This window comes from Pseudopodoces humilis, chromosome 14, assembly GCF_049639895.1.
Source record: "Pseudopodoces humilis isolate 2021_Gansu_Grassland_sample_001 chromosome 14, ASM4963989v1, whole genome shotgun sequence".
Taxonomy (NCBI): Eukaryota; Metazoa; Chordata; class Aves; order Passeriformes; family Paridae; genus Pseudopodoces; species Pseudopodoces humilis.
Window position 1 is genome coordinate 7,341,774 of NC_142213.1, and position 15,721 is coordinate 7,357,494.

The 15,721-nt window shown below is 55.2% G+C and overlaps 2 protein-coding genes and 1 non-coding gene across 6 annotated transcripts; 2 read left to right on the plus strand and 1 right to left on the minus strand.

Annotated features, from left to right (window-relative positions):
- Positions 1-1,379: 1,379 nt before the first annotated feature.
- Positions 1,380-6,881, plus strand: LOC102103203 (SNF-related serine/threonine-protein kinase-like). Of its 3 annotated transcripts, none has more exons than XM_088062420.1 (6): positions 1,380-1,500; positions 2,383-3,006; positions 4,476-4,617; positions 4,781-4,993; positions 5,096-5,233; positions 5,382-6,881. In XM_088062420.1, the coding sequence occupies exons 2-6, from the start codon at positions 2,418-2,420 to the stop codon at positions 6,214-6,216; spliced, it is 1,917 nt and encodes a 638-aa protein (XP_087918546.1). In that variant the 5' UTR covers positions 1,380-1,500; positions 2,383-2,417; the 3' UTR covers positions 6,217-6,881. The 3 variants fall into 3 exon arrangements, with proteins under 3 accessions (XP_087918546.1, XP_087918547.1, XP_005526478.1); XM_088062421.1 differs by having other exon boundaries at positions 1,484-1,544; XM_005526421.3 differs by lacking the exon at positions 1,380-1,500 and adding an exon at positions 1,595-1,612.
- Positions 6,882-7,504: 623 nt separating this feature from the next.
- On the minus strand, positions 7,505-7,577 carry TRNAK-UUU (transfer RNA lysine (anticodon UUU)). Its single transcript has one exon. It is a non-coding gene; the product is annotated as a tRNA-Lys (tRNA).
- A 1,235-nt stretch (positions 7,578-8,812) lies between these two features.
- On the plus strand, positions 8,813-14,131 carry SETD6 (SET domain containing 6, protein lysine methyltransferase). 2 transcript variants are annotated; one of them, XM_005526290.3, is made up of 9 exons: positions 8,819-8,868; positions 8,992-9,090; positions 9,176-9,320; positions 9,830-9,971; positions 10,263-10,457; positions 10,601-10,724; positions 10,978-11,158; positions 11,368-11,510; positions 12,012-14,125. In XM_005526290.3, the coding sequence occupies exons 1-9, from the start codon at positions 8,842-8,844 to the stop codon at positions 12,321-12,323; spliced, it is 1,368 nt and encodes a 455-aa protein (XP_005526347.2). In that variant the 5' UTR covers positions 8,819-8,841; the 3' UTR covers positions 12,324-14,125. The 2 variants fall into 2 exon arrangements, with proteins under 2 accessions (XP_087918381.1, XP_005526347.2); XM_088062255.1 differs by lacking the exon at positions 9,830-9,971 and having other exon boundaries at positions 8,813-8,868; positions 12,012-14,131.
- The last annotated feature ends 1,590 nt before the right edge of the window (positions 14,132-15,721 follow it).

Here is a 15,721-nt window from a genome sequence, read left to right on the forward strand (position 1 = left end):
CAAATACAGAAATAACAGGGCTACAGACATCCCACCAAAACCATGCCAAATTTGACTAGTTTTCAAAGGGAATGTTGCCTATCTGTATCTCCTGGTAAGCATCCACTCCCTGTGCAGAGCCTCCAGAAGTCCTCCAGCTCCTGACCACATACCATCTGCAGATTCTCCAGGCTTCCACCTGTGCTAACTGCATCTTACTCATGTCTCATTTGGAAAACCTGCATGCCCCAGAGCCAGGCTCCTTTGGGGAACACTTGCGGCCTTGAGTGGCTTCAGCCCTGCAAGGAATCGGGGGAATAAGAGATAACAGGGAGAGTTCAGCATGCTCTGACACACCCAGGAGGGAAGCTGACAGCCCAGGCTCTGCCCTCACCAGACTGTTCCTAGACCAGGAGGAGCCCCGAGGCCTGCAGGTCCCCAGCAGAGCTTGAGCCACTGCTCCTGGCTGGAGCAGCACCTCTGGGGCTCTTTGCAGGCTTCCTCTGCTCCTACGTCCCTTGTCCCAGCATGATCTGATTCCTGCTGCATTTGAGGGACAGGCTGAGCAGGCACAGGACCAGTGAGGAGCTCATGGGTTATTTTCTGCAGCTGCAAGTGGCTGCTGGAAACATTCATCGCCCATCTAGGTCCCCCAATGCACAACACCCAGTCAGGACCCCCTGCCACAGCACCTGGATGCCTCCTGCACCCCACATGCCTGGACAGACTCATCTTGAGTGAGAGACAAGTTTGGCAGCCCTTTCCATTCCCAAGGCTCAGGTGGGTGCCGAGTGTCCCATCCAGCCCCAGCTTCTCCATTCCTCCGCCCTGGGGACACCAGCCCCCGCACGGAGCCCTCAGCACAGCTCATTAGGGCCTGTTTGCAGCCGCGGGCCAGGACTTCTGGGAAGGCATTAGCTGGAACGAGGGCGGCCGCGCTGAGAGCTTTTTAATCTGCAGGAGCAACATCTGCTTTGTGCGCATCCCGATGGCCAGTAACGAGCTAAATGAGGCGGCCGGCCGCTCGCCGGGCCGCTTCCAGGAAAAGACGGCTTAAAGCGAGGGGGAAAGGGGGGCCAGGGCTGCGCTCCCGGCTCAATGGTTCAGGCTCCAGAGAGGGCGGGAGCGGGTGATGGAGTGGGTTCAGTGGTATAGCAGAGATGCCCGTGAGCGGGCATCCCGGGCAGGAGCCTTCAACGCTGGGACCCTCCGGAGACAAGCCCAGGCTGGGGGCTCTCCCTCTCCTCCTGGAAGCACCCAGGCAGGCGAGCGGCTCATTTAGTTCATCAGCAGCCCACGTTACCGCTAAGGCCAACCGAGTCCCCGCTACCCCAAACTGGCAGTAACGAGCCGGGCCGCGGGAGCTGCCGGGGCAGCCTCTCAGGAGGTGCGATGAGCATCTCTCCGGCCTCAGCCCCACCGGGCCGGGCCCTTTAAGGCGCGATCCCGGAGCTGCCCTGACGTCAGCGGGGCGGGCGCGCCCGGGCACCGCAGCCCCGGCGGTCGCAGCTCCGCGCCCCGGTGAGTGCGGCTCCGCCGGGGCGCACCGGGTGGCAGGGGCTGGGGTGGGTATCGGGGTGCCCGAGGCGCTGGAGGGGGAGCATGGGGGTGCCCAGGGTGCTGAGGTCTGGAGGTGAGGGCACGAGGATGGCACGGATGTTGGGGATTGGAGATGGGGATGCGGGAGGGACAGGGGTGCTGGAGACCTGAAGGTTGGCGTTATGGGGGTGGTCCGGAGTGCTGGGGACTGGAGATGGAGATGTGGGGGTGCCCAGAAGTGCTCGGTAGTGGAGGTGAGCATATTGGGGTAGCCAGGATGCCAGATACCTGGAGGTTGGTATGATTGGGGTGCCCAGGATGCTGGGGTCTGGGAGTATGGGGTGACAGGGGTACTGACAATTTGAAGGTAGGGGTATGGAGTACTTAGGCTGCTGGGAACCAGGAGAGAAGGGGTATGAGGCTGCTCAGGTGGTGATGAGGGACTGGAGGCAGGAGTATTGGGGTGCCCAGAGTGCTGCAGTTCTGGACACCTGGAGGAGAAGGTATCAGGATGTCTTGGGGTGTTGGGAAGTACAGGGATGTATTGGGATGTCCAGGATGCTGGGAACTGAAAGGGGGGTGTTGGAGTGCTCAAGATGCTGGGGACCTGGACATGGGGATTATGGGGTGCCCTAGGATACTGAAGAGATGGAAGATGGAAGTATTGAGATCTCCAAAGTATTAGGAACTAGAGATGGGGATACAGAGCGTGGTCTAGGTCCTGGGAGGTGGAGTATCAGGAGTGCCCAGGTTGCCAGGACCTGATGTCCTGGCAGTGCTGGTGTCAGTTTTTCCGGGGCACCTGGTATTCAGGAGCATCCCATCCCTCACCCCACATTGCTCAGCATCTCCTCCATCCCACAGTGCCTGATGCCTGTCCCCCACCTGACAACACTGCCATGGCCGGGGCACAGGGCTGTGGCGAGGGCAAGATCGCGGGGCTGTACGACCTGGAGCGCACGCTGGGCAAGGGCCACTTTGCAGTGGTGAAGCTGGCCCGGCACGTCTTCACGGGGCAGCGCGTGGCCGTCAAGGTGATCGACAAGAGCAAGCTGGCGGGGGAGGCGGCGGGGCAGCTCCTGCAGGAGGTGCGCTGCATGAAGCTGGTGCAGCACCCCAACGTGGTGCGCCTCTACGAGGTCATCGACACCCACGCCAAGCTCTACCTCATCCTGGAGCTGGGCGACGGTGGGGACATGTTTGACCACATCATGCGGCACGAGGGTGGCCTGGCCGAGCCACGGGCCAAGCACTACTTTGCCCAGATCGTCCACGCCATCTCCTATTGCCACAAGCTCCACGTGGTGCACCGTGACCTCAAGCCCGAGAACGTGGTCTTCTTCCAGGAGCAAGGGGTGGTCAAACTCACCGACTTTGGCTTCAGCAACCGCTTCCAGCCTGGCAAGATGCTCACCACCAGCTGTGGCTCCCTAGCCTACTCGGCACCAGAGATCCTGCTCGGGGACGAGTACGATGCCCCGGCTGTTGGTAAGGGCTGTGGGGTGCCCTGGGGACCTGCCTCCCTCCTGTCCCTTGCCTGGAGCATGGTCCTGCCAGCTGGGTACCACCTCCCATTTGGCCCCTTACACTAGGAGCACACAGCAGCACTGCTGTCCCTGCAAGGAGCAAGCCTGTCCCTTGGGTGTTTGGCTGCCCAGCCTTGCCCTGGCACAGCAGGGTCCTCCCTGTAGGGACCATCCCAGCATCTACAGAGATCACATAAAGCGATGGTTGCCAGAGAGGGAAAAAAGCCCAGGCAGGCTGTGAGCCTGGCGTGGCAGCCGCCAGGAGAAGCAGTGTGAGGATACAGCTGCCAGCAATCTGGCGCTGGTGGTTATTTGGCGGGGTGAGGCCGGAAGGAAATCTGCTCTGGATGCTGCTGTTTGGGTGGAGGAGCTCTGAAAGTTTCCTTTGCTCCATCCCCACCCTGAAAACCACTTCTTTCCCACTGCTCCCAGTGCTCTTCCTCCCCTGGCCAGGGTGCAGGGGTCTGGGGAGACTGTCCCAGGGCACAGGAAGCTGGGCTGGGGGCTCCAAGAGGCTCAGCTGTGACAGAGGGGATGTGGGAGGGAAGCAGGATCCAAGCTGGCTGGCTGGCTGGCTGGAATTAGGGCAGGAGGATTTAGCGAAGCAAAACACGAGCCCTTAAAGGCAAAAGCCCAGTGTTGGCTCAGAGAAAGGCAGATCCCAAGCTGAGAACAGGGATAGCTTATGGAGGCGGTAGAAAAATAAGCTGGTGGCGCTGCAAAGGGAAATGAAGGGAGAAAACCAACGCAGATGAGAAATTTTCAAACACTTGACTTAAGCAGCTGAAGGTATTAACAGAGCACCCCAGGGCATGCTCAGCATCCTAAACCCGAACATCTGCAGGAATTTGTGTTCTGGGTGGGAAGAGCCAGTGAAGATGCTTCTGGCTCTATCCCTGTCCCCAGGACAGGGCAGCAATCCTGTTCCAGCTGGTCCCCATGCAGCTGGAGAGCCCAGATTGGTGCAGTGTCCCTCTCTGATTGCTGTAGTGTGTCCTAAAGCACAGCCCAGTGCCAGGATGGTTGTGGTGGGGTTTGGGAATCAGGAAGGTGAGGAATGACATGAAACAGTGCCGTGGGTGGGTGTGTAATCGGGGGGAGTGGGGAGGGGGCCAGAGCTCAGGGCTGGCTTTCCTGTCCCTGCCTGGAGAAGGTGATAACACCTCAACTGCTTTGGTGAAGTCCCTTGAGACCAGGTTGGATGTGGGGACAGGAAGGTCCTTCCCTGCCTTGGTGGGAATATGGTCCCGCTGTCCATGGGACAACACCTGGGAGCTGTTACCTCCAAGGAATATCCCAGTGAGCACTGGTCTCTGCTGGAGCAGTACTGGGGGCTGGTGGGGCAGCCCCTCACAGGGTGTCTGGGGTGGAGAATCTCATGAGCCATGGTGAGGTGAGTGCAACCCAAACTGCAGCTGCTGCTTCTTGCAGACATCTGGAGCCTGGGAGTCATCCTCTACATGCTGGTGTGCGGCCACCCCCCCTTCCAGGAGGCCAACGACAGCGAGACCCTCACCATGATCATGGACTGCCGCTACACCATCCCCCCGCACATCTCGGCACAGTGCGCTGAGTGAGCACCACCCCCTACTGTACCCCCAGACCCCAACTGGCTGCCCCCTGGGTGCCCCAGCCCTGGCAGATGCCTGGGAGCTGAGGTGGGAAGAGAGGGCAAAGCTGCTTACTTTGGGGTTCACATAGTGCTGCAGGGTTGCAATGCCACTCCTTTCCCCCAGTCTCATCTCCAGGATGCTGCAGCGGGACCCGAAGCAACGAGCATCCCTGGAGCAGATCGAGGGCCACACGTGGCTGCAGGGGGTGGACCCATCCCCTGCCAGCCGCTCCCTGCTGCCCCTCACCTCCCACAAGCGCGTGTCTGAGGAGGAGCACGAGATCATCCTCCAGGCCATGATGTGCGGGAACATTGCAGATCGGGACACCATCCAGGAGTGAGTGATGTGATGCAGGGATGGGAGCCCCAGTGAAGGGCTCTGGGGGTCCCTCTGAGCATGTCCCTTGTGTGCTGATGCAATTCCCTCGGTCCCACACAGGGCACTGGAAGCCGACCGTTACAACCACATCACAGCCACGTATTTCCTGCTGGCAGAGAGGATGCTGCGGGAGAAGCAGGAGAAGCAGGGCCACCGCCTCAGTCTCGTTTACAACCTGGCCAAGGAGGTACAGAGCAGGTGAGCACCCCTGCTGCCCCCTGTCCCGTGTACCCCTCCCCATCATCCTGGGTCCCCAGTGCAGGGTCTTGGCTGGCCCTCTGTCCTTTTCCTTGGCACAGCCCTGTGGTGCCCAACTGAGTAACGACACCTCTCTTCCCTTCCTCAGGCCTAGCTTGTCAGACACATTTGGCTCTGTGGGCAGCGCCGGCGGCCTCCTGCCCTTCACGGAGACAGGAGGCCTTGCTGGGGCATCCCGGCTGCCCCCTGGAGGGGACATTGGCGGCCGGCAGCCCACCGGGACCCTCCTGAAGGTCCCTGCCGTTGACACCACCATTACCAAGAGCACCCCGGCCCTGCAGCAGATCTGTGAGGAGGAAGAGGAGGACGAGGAAGAGGAGGAGAGGCCCAGTGCAATGGAGAGGAAGAGCAGCTCTCTGAACCAGGAGCAGATGCGAGCCTTCCTGCGCACCCACCGCCCGCCCGGCCGCGGGGAGGTCTGGGGGCCGGGGGTTGAGCTGGGGGGCCGGGGCGGGCGCTCGGGGGTGGCCTGGGCTGGGAAGGGAGTGAGTGGGGGCCGGGCTCCCCCAGTGCTGCGGGGAAATGGAGCTGAGCCCCCAAGGAGGGAGGAGGACATAGAGCCTGAGGTCTCCTCAGCAGAGTTCTCCAAGGAAAGGGGAGCCATCCTGTCACCCCAGAGCAGCTCGGCTGGAGTTTCCCAGGTATTGGGGGCACAGACAACTCCTGGCCCCCTCTCAACTTCTGCAGACACGTCCCCAAGGCAGGGGGAACAGACAGCCCAGCAGTCAGTGGAGAGCTCAGGCCCTGAAGGGGGCGCAGAAAGTGTGATCAAGCTGGACCCGGGCAAGAGCAAGGGGGGCGGCCTGCGGGACAGGCTCCTGCAGTTCCCACTCTGCGAGAAAGCCCTGGCCTTCAAACTCCGGCCAGGCTCCAAGGAGAGCCTCCTATCACTGGGGCAGTTCAACTGCTGCCATGTCATTTAAGGCCCCAGGACTGGCCCTGCCATGGGGTCTGGGGGGGTGCCCACTCCCCTGCCTTTGGTCTGTGGTGACTGTGGGGCTAGCGGGTGGCACAGTGCCCTGCTTTGTCACCCACGGTGGCCACCCTGCCAGCACCCACCCCTGGAACCCGCTGTGACAGACCATCCCCCAGACAGACCTGCCCAGGGTGAAGCAGACTGGGGTCCATCCCCTCACTCGTCAGTGTGTCCCCAAACGTCTGGGGCAGCTCCATGACTCTGCCGGAATGGGATGGACCATGACACTTTTTTAACTACTAGAAATAATTTTTTTAAATAGTCTATTTTAATGTAAGTAAATAGAGATTGCTATATCTCCCCAGACCCCACAGTGCCCCAGCCCCACAGTGTGCATGGCCCAGGACTGGGCTGTCCTGCCTGCAGCCCCCCTGCCAGTCCCGGCCGGGGCCAGGCACAGCCTGGCCCATGACCCCAGGCTGTCCCCTAGGCTCTCCCTGCAAATAAGCTTCCTATTTATTATCTCTTTGTTTTCTTGCTGGCAAGAAATGAATGACGATGGAGGCGTGGGCCGGAGCTCGGCCTGAGCCATGGTGCATGCACGTGGAAGGATCGGAGCCGCTGGGAAGCAAAGTTTGTCAGGACAATAAAATAAACTTGTGGGTTGATGTGGGTGCAGTGTCGTTACAAAAACATCACTGTCCCCCCAGTCAGGGGCCCAGGGATGGCTTCCCTGGCACCAGGGGTGGCTTTAAGGGAGCATCTGCCTAAGGTGAGGTGGGCAGGGGCCCGGAATGGAGCTCAGGGCAGCCACAGATGGGAGTAAGGACCAAGATTATAAACACCCAAAGGTGAGAGAAGGCCTGGGCATGCCAGAAGGCAGGTGGAGGGTGCTTCACATCCCCATGAGAGTGAACCACACTCAGCCCCAGGGTACCCCCAGCAGCTTTCCCCACTCTCAGCTTGGAGCCACCCCTGAGCCCCCAATTTCAAACCCAGTCTGGACTTCCATCCTTCTAGCTCTGCTGTTCCCCCTCCTTTCTGGTGCACCCTCCTCCCCGATAGCTCCGTTGTCTGTAACAAGATCTGAGTACTGTGTGAGTGGAAGAACAGAGTGATATCATGGGGGTCTCAGGTGGGATGGAGCCAGCTCTGAACAGCTTGGGGAGCTAGTGATAGGAAAACAAGGAAGGGGTGCCCTGGGGACCCTGCAGCTTGCACAGGGCCCCAGCAGCAGGAGGGGATGATGCTCCTGCCCACAGGTTCCCTTTCTTTATCCTAAAGGATAAAGCCACCACCTGAACAGGGGCTTGAACCCTGGACCCTCAGATTAAAAGTCTGATGCTCTCCCAACTGAGCTATCCAGGCTCACATTTGGGCTCGGGGGACTCTATGACAGGCAGGGGGGACCCCGCTTTCCTGCGGCATTGCAGGGACAACGTGGGGACCCCACTTTGATATTTCCCACTCCCACGCCACCCCAACGAGGCTGCCAGCGCAGGCCAGGCTGAACACCCAGCTTCTGGGCATCTCCCTGGGCACTGATCAGGCACGGCGATGCGCCCTGGGAAGAAGCCGCTGCCGCAGGGATGCGCAGGCGGGGAGGGGAGCAGGATGCTGCGGGAGCGGCTGTAAAACCTCCGCCGCCCCCAGAGGGAGGCAGGACGGTCCTGCCGGGGCACAGGAGCAGCAGCGGTGGCTGTGGCCGCGCAGGGGTCCGAGCTCTGCTCTGCAGAATCCGAGTCCCAGAGGCGCTTTTGCAGGAGCCGCGTTAAGGAGGGAGGCGGCTGTGGGGAGCTGGGTTACAGACACAGAGCCCGCCGTGGGCACCTTAAGGTCACCCCACACATTCTCTTGCCCTTCCTCCCCACTCTTCAGGAAAGGACCCTCTTCCCCACGGGGAACCCACCCTGCCAGTCCAGCCTTGCCCAGCTAGGAAGGGAGATTAAAGCCGACCCCAATTGCAGACGGGTGGGGGAGCCCCAGGGACAGCCTGCAGAGAGCCCCGCGGGGCCTCTTCGAACACCTCATGCGCACTAATTGGCTTCATTAGAGCAGCCAGTGATGGCATCAGCCCCTCTTCTGCTGGGGCTAGGGACAGCACTAATGAGCCGGGAAAACGGCGGGCTCTGGCCAGCCCTGGAGGGGAGATGAGAGCCCGTACGCTCGGTGGGAGCGTGTGTGGTGTCGACTGAACAAGAGCACAAACTTAATGATCCTGATTAATTTGAGCCCGCTGCTTTTAACCCATGTCTGGAGCTGTGGCCGCATCGGTGCGCAGCCCCACGGAAACCACGGAGGCACCGCAGCCCCCAGAGGTGCACCGGCCCCGGCGTGGACACACCCGCAGAAAGACATGTGGTGGCCCCTGAATCCCACAGAGAGGCACCATAAGCACCTCAGAGCCTTCAGGGAGGTGCTCGGAGGCTAGACCCAACAGAGAGGGACCGTAAGTCCCCCGCCCGAGCCCCGCGAGCAGGAAGCTTTCGGGCACGTATCCACCGCTGGTCCGTCCGATCCTTTCTGTCCCTTTTCAGCCTCCGTTAGCTCGGTACATGGGGGGCGGAGCCCCCACCCACCCGGAAGGGCCCGACCAGGACCACGTGGGGCAGGACCACGTGTTGGCAGCGTCATGGCGTCGGCGCCCAAGAGGTTCAAGGTACTGGGAAGCCGGGGGCTGCCGGGGAACTGGGGACACACCGGTTCTTGGAACGGTGGCGCTGAAGGGAGCCGCGATCGGCCTCACGGCTCCTTCCCCTTCACCCCATGTTTCCATCCACAGGCGGCGGTCGAGAGCGGCGCCCAGGGGAAGAGTAGTGCCGACCCCCTCTCCGGGTTCCTGGCATGGTGCGGGCGGGCCGGGGTAGAGCTGAACCCCAAGGTGAGGCACAGCGGGCCGGCCCGGGCATGTCCTAGGTCCACCCTGGTCTCTTCGCTCCGCCCCTTACAGCTCCTTCTGGCCCCAGGTCCGCCTGAGCAAGGAGGGCGCAGTGGCGGGGTATGGGATGTTGGCCGCCGAGGAGCTGGAGGCGGGAGAGGTGCTGTTCACCATCCCTCGCACAGTGCTACTGTCCCAGCACACCACCTCCATCCACGCACTCTTGCAAGAAGGTGAGTGTAAGCTTCTTGTGTCACTCGCTTCTGCTGTGCCTTTTAAAGGAATAAATGGGTCTGTGATAAAGCCTCAGTTCCTGATTTGCACAGGATGCTGTAGGGCTGTTTTGACAGCAGGTAGGATAGGGGAGGGCTGGGCAGCCCCTCGCTTCCCTAACAGCTGTGCTGGACAGGGAGAAAAGTCCGTCAGTGCAACATCTCCAACTTCTAAGTGACAGGCTCCTGTACTATGCTGCTTTCCTTGAAGTGTTAATAAGAACAGTTCCTTAGTTTCTGAAGGCATGCAGAGCTTCAGGCTGAGGTGGGCAAGGCCGTGGGTCCTGGGAGAGCTCATCTCTAAGTCCAGAGAAGCAGTTTCTGGTCCTGGTTCAGCTCAGGACAAACCCAAGTCAAACCAGACTAAAAGCTCAATAATCCCTGGCTCCAGGCCAAAGACAGACACAGGGGCTTGTCATATCTGAAATGTGTAACAACTTAGGTTTTCTCCATCCTGTCTGGTTCTGTAGCCCAGGAGTCCCTGCAGAGCCAGTCTGGTTGGGTCCCTCTCCTGCTGGCCTTGCTACACGAGTACACAGCCAGCAACTCGCACTGGCAGCCATATTTCTCCCTCTGGCAGGACTTCCGGAGCCTGGACCACCCCATGTTCTGGTAAGGTGAAAGCAAGGGGGCTTGGGGAGGCTCAGTCTTACAGCTGAAGGCAGGCACAGGCCAGGGGCTGCTGAGTATTGTCCTGGGAAGGGATGTGGTCCTGCTGGGTGACCCCAACGCTCTGTTCTAGCCCTGTGCTGGCACTGGCAGGAGCCCGAGGGGCTCCTGGATTTGCATTGCAGGGAGAGCTGGAGAACAAGGACCTGGAGAGCATAGGGAAGCTAAGATTTTTAAGGAGGAAGACCCTTGTCCCTAGCACAGATGGAGAAGAACCTGTTTTTCTTACAACAGGCCTCAGGAAGAGCGAACAAGGCTCCTGCAGGGCACAGGCATTCCTGAAGCTGTGGACAAGGATCTAGCTAACATCTACCAGGAGTACAACTCCATCATCCTGCCTTTTATGGAGACCCACCCTGACATCTTTGATCCCAAACTGCACACTCTGGAGTTGTATAAGGAGCTGGTGGCATTTGTCATGGCTTACAGGTGAGAAGTGAGGGCTTTACTCCAGCAAGGAGCACAGACAAGTAAGTAGGAGTACAGGCTATGTCAGACATTGCTGTTGCACAAATCTAAGGGTAAGATGAAGTTTGCCCTGTGCAGCTCTGTGTACCACTGGCTTATCTTAGCTTTCAGGAACCTTTGGAGGAGGAAGAAGAAGATGAGAAGGGGCCAAATCCTCCCATGATGGTGCCTGTAGCAGATATTTTGAATCACGTGGCCAACCACAATGCCAACCTGGAATACTCTCCTGTGAGTGCAAAGCTACTGCACCAGGCATTGTCACAGCTTGGTTCTGTTTTAGTAAGACCTTTGGGAATGGGGGGCACAGCAAGGTGGGGTCTCAGCCCATGGGAGCAAGTCTGGCCTGGATCTCATTAATACAAAGCCCTGATGCATGTTTGGTATTCATTAGAAGAAGCTCGGGGTCATCTGAACTCTTTGAAAGCCCCTGTTGAGCAGTCGGCTCAGCACAGCTCAGATGCTTTCCTATCCCTGCTTGCAGCAGTGTTTGAGGATGGTTACAACACAGCCTGTGGGGAAAGGACAGGAGATCTTCAACACCTACGGGCAGATGGCCAACTGGCAGCTGCTGCACATGTATGGCTTCGCAGAGCCCTACCCTGGCAACACCCACGACACTGCTGACATCCAGATGGTGACACTGCGCAGGGCAGCTCTGCAGCGTGAGTGGCACCCCAGACCCTCTGGGAAAGGATGGGGTAGGGATCTCTATTAAACAGGGATGATGTGAAAAATAAGACTGTTCCACAGCATTTCAGGGGGTGGGGCCATGCCTTGTTTCTTTTGCCTCCTGTTTCCCCTTCTTCATTCACCCTCCCTCTCCTCCACTGCCATCCCAGCTGTGTTCACAGCTCTGTTGTCTTCAAAACAGGTGCCAAAAGTGAAGCGCAGAAGCAGCTGGTCTCAGAGCAGTGGGACTTCTTGTGCCAGCTGGAGATGGTAGGGGAGGAAGGTGCCTTTGTGCTTGGCTGGGATGAGGTGCTGACAGAAGAAGAGCTGTCCGTGACCCTCAAGGTAAGAATGGCCAGGTAGCGGAAGAGCTGCAAAAGGAGCACAGAGTGCAGCTGGGCAAAGCAGCAGTGCAGAATGGCTCAGTGAAGGGGACAAGCACCTGAAGGCAGTTTGGCACTAACAGTCCTGTGTGAACAGTGGTAGAGGGTGTGGCTGCCAAGCTCCCAGGTGATGTTAAGTCATCTTCCTCTCCTGAAGTTGCCAGCCATGTATACTCACATATTTGTCTTGAATGGCTCCATGGCCACTGCTGTTCTAGAAAGCTGTCACAACTTTGTAGGTGACAGCTGAGATGTTTTAGAAGACTTAACAATACCCAGATTTGTTGTTTTAATGTTCTTCTAACCCACAATTACTTGCACTTAGGTATCTAAGCCAGTTTTAGTCTTTTAGTGCAGCTGAGAAATAACTCACCTGCTCCACATGGCTCTTCTGTTCCACAGAGGAGAAAGCCTGATGTACTCACACTGCCAGTGACTTACCCCTTTGCCTGGGTCACTACAGGTGCTCTGCATGTCAGAGGAAGAATTCAAGGAGTATAAGGAGCAAGATGGCTGGGAAGACGACAGTGAGGAAGAGGAGAACTCTACCCTTTCAAATGAGGCCCTCTCCAGACTTAAAACCCCTTGCAAGAAGCTCCTTTATGACAGTGTGCTGTTGACCCTGGAGTCCTATGGGGCAGACCTGAAAGCAGAGCAGGACTTGCTAAATAACAAGGAGGCTTATGAGAAACTGAGTCGAAGGGAGCAGCAAGCGCTGCATGTGCGCTATGGACAGAAAAGGATCTTGCATCAGCTGCTAGAGCTGGTACAATAGAAACCTCAGTGTCCCTGGACAGGACTTGGCTGGGGCTGATCCTGAGGGAAAGGTCAGCCTCTGGCCATCTCTTTTGTAGCAGAGAGAATAGATGGCAAGCCTGACTAGGAGTCCATTTGTCCCTCGTACAGCAGACAGATTTTTAGCTACCTCTACATAAAGAAGTATATTCACAGCACAAAGGTGGTTTTGAGTGGCCTTATTGTACCATGAGAGCTCTGGAGCACAAATACCACCTTTTTCCAGAGGCCTTAAGAAACCCAGCCATCCTAATGGCTGTTTGAGGAAGGCAGACATACACTGCCAGAACACCAGAGGATTCCCTCATTCAGCATCAGAAATTTAAGGCAAGAGCTGCTCCTTGTCTGGAGGGCAGAAATGCAACTGGTAGCTCTTATGTTGGAGAGATTCAGAGTATCTGCCAGGAAGACCTGCTGACAACACTAAACTCTTCATCTGTACATATTTTATGTTGAACATTTTCTAGAGTACAAGCCCATCTAGCTGGTCTTCATGTAGGCTCAGTATAACAAATATTTCCTTTTACTTCCACAAGATATTTCTGCGTGGGCTTGAGACTACTCTGGAGGAGCACTGTCACAGTTCCACAGCTGCTGCAGGCTGAGAATTTCATACACACCCTCTCCTTGATGCAGTTCTAGCCTGAACTCACTTTGGTTTTGCATGACAAAAGACAGATGGTTGACAGGCCAAGCTCTATTAAATAAAAACGAGTTTTCTTACCTAGCCCATGCTTTCTACTTCAACAGGGTGTGAAGTCCCATCTAAGAGTAAGGGGATTGTTGCAGTTAAAGAGTATTGCGGACAACCAGAACCCACAGTGTACTGGTGACAAAGCTCAGCTACAGCCCTGCCTGTAGTGTAGGGACAGGGTGGTTTAACAGTACTGAGGCGAGCTTGTTCTGGTTTCCCAGATGGGACAATAGTGAATTTGACCAGGATCTCACACAGCTGCCTCTAACCTTCATAGAGATGTTGTTAAAATTGGTATTTTTGTATCCCATGTCTCTCCAAAGAAATCATATTGGAAAACGTACATGTCAGAGTATTACATTTGGTATCTTGGTTAAAGTTTGGGGTTTGGGTTAAAACTTGTTTTTTTAGATATGCACAAACTTGGTGATGACCAAAGCCTATACAAGGTTTGAACACTGTGTAACAAGACTTTGTTATGCCTACTGTTTGTAATGTTTGCCTGCATAAACATTGAAAGTTGCACCTCATTGGAGAAGGGCATTTTGAGAACTTCACTTCTAGACTGTATTTTTGGACCATGAGGAAAGCTTGGGTGGGGGGGGTTCGCTTACTAAGAAGATGATTATGTGGTGGCTTCTGTATCTATTAGAGAATTGGGGAAAACAGCATCAGAATGGATCCTGCAATTAATGTTACTTTGTTGCCAGGAAGGAAAATGGGGAAAAGTACCACATGTTGATCTGTTCTTTGCATTGCAGAATAATGATAAGGCTTTGAAGGAATGGGATTGATGACAGCAGACTCAATGTTTTAGCACCAGAGAAATAAAAAGAAAGTGTAATTAAGAGAATGAGGTAGACAAGGGAAAGGAAAGGGGGAAATAAATCAGAATAGGGATGGTAAATTTGGTTGATTGCTGTGACAGTTGAAGGGTAGGTGGTAATGTAAGGGAATCAGATTTCAACTGGTAAATTCTCATCTAGTAGGAAAAATTCAATATACTTACTGTAAGCAGAAGGGGCACTGGAAACAAATGCCCACAGAACCCAGGGCATAGGTAATCCTCAAAGACTGGAGATTCCACAAGTAGAAAGACTGCTTACACTCAATTAGGATTTAGATTGAGAGGCAGCTGAGAGCTCCAAAGAATCCCCAACAGAACTCCTGGTCACAGTAAATTTGGGGAATGAAAAGGTTGAATATCTAATAGAGGTGCAACTTAGATGTAAAGGAGTCTTCAGTAAACAAAGCACATGTAAAGCTGGAACCATAGGGAAAAAGGAAATAAGGCCATTATTCCAGCCACTCAAATTTGGAATTGTACAGAGTTTTATAAAATTTCTGTACATATCCAAATGCCCAATCCTATTATTAGGAAGAGAATGAAGTAAATTGAATGCAAAAAAAAAACAACTTTGAGAAAGGACAGATCCAAGAACATAAACCAGAAAAAAAAGCCCTGAGGGCACAAGTCTTTATGTTACATGATGCAAAAGAGCTTGTTTACCAGAGAGGAAGAGATGCCCAAAAAAACAGAAAATGGATGACTCCTCTCATGTAGGTGACTGGCACTCCTGCAAGATCACAAGAAGCAAAACTGGTAACAACCCAATTAAAACCAGGCTTACAGATGAGTAAGATGAAAACAATACCCTGTTAAATTGTAAGCTAGAAAAGGACTAGAGCCAAACACTGAAAGATTTACTAGCTTTGAGTTATTTCAGGAATGCCAGTGAGCTTAATACCCCAATTCTCCCAGTTAAGAAATCACACTCAGATGAGTATCAGCTAGTTCAAGATTTAAGAGCCATAAAGCTTGCACACAAGATGTGCATTAACCACATAAAAAGACACTGATCAATGGTTTAGGGCATTAGACTTGAAAGATATTCCCTTAAAAGATATCCTTTTGTATCCCACTGGATGCCAGAAGTCAAGAGCTGTTTGCATTTGAAGGGGAGAATCCTCAAACAGGGCTGTTAGTTAGGCTGGACTGTTTTCCCTCAGGGATTTAAGAACAGCCATACAATTTCTGGAAAACAATGTAAAACTGAGTGTTCTTGGGACTGGAATGGAAGGCATAGTAAAACATATAGTGAAGAAGAATTGACAACTGTGTCCAAAGTTCCAACTTCAAAAGGCTCAGTTTCAGCACAGCTGCTGACCTGGCAAAGAAATGCCATGGAATTGTAGGACCTAGCAACATTCTGCTCCTTGACACAGAGGTGACTAATGCCTGGAAGAGGAAGAGAGAGAATTCCCTCCGAGCTGCCACCCACTGGCACAGCTGGCTCAGCGATCCCTCAGAGCTGTTTTTTCCTCTATGCAGTGAATGCAAAGCCAGGTATGGAACCTCTTAAACCTGAGTAGGAAATCCTGACCTCCCTGTGCACACCAAAGCAAGTCAACTAAAGCAGTCAACTTTAACAAGCTGATATTAAAATGAAAGAAGTGAAGCTCTATTTCCTAGCATCTGCTAGGTTAAAGGACCTTGCAATATTATTAACAACACTGAAGCTGCCTACCCTTACAACAGCGAACCACAACCTTGGGTAGATTCCTGCTGCAGGGAGATGACAGCAGGGTGGAAAAGCACTAGAAATGAAACTGATGGGCTGTCCACACTCTGTATACCTCCACTGCAGTCTCCTGTCTGAGAGGACAACTCTGCTCATGAACTT

What these genes read in the sequence shown, in the direction of transcription:
- SETD6 (XM_005526290.3), top strand. Translation starts at nt 8,842, where the DNA reads ATGGCGTCGGCGCCCAAGAGGTTCAAG. An exon ending in GCATTTGTCATGGCTTACAG is followed by an intron (nt 10,458 to 10,600) that starts GTGAGAAGTGAG and finishes GGCTTATCTTAG; the next exon opens with CTTTCAGGAACCTTTGGAGG. An exon ending in GCGCAGGGCAGCTCTGCAGC is followed by an intron (nt 11,159 to 11,367) that starts GTGAGTGGCACC and finishes TCTTCAAAACAG; the next exon opens with GTGCCAAAAGTGAAGCGCAG.
- LOC102103203 (XM_088062420.1), top strand. Translation starts at nt 2,418, where the DNA reads ATGGCCGGGGCACAGGGCTGTGGCGAGGGCAAGATCGCGGGGCTGTAC. An exon ending in GTACGATGCCCCGGCTGTTG is followed by an intron (nt 3,007 to 4,475) that starts GTAAGGGCTGTG and finishes TGCTTCTTGCAG; the next exon opens with ACATCTGGAGCCTGGGAGTC. An exon ending in GATCGGGACACCATCCAGGA is followed by an intron (nt 4,994 to 5,095) that starts GTGAGTGATGTG and finishes GGTCCCACACAG; the next exon opens with GGCACTGGAAGCCGACCGTT.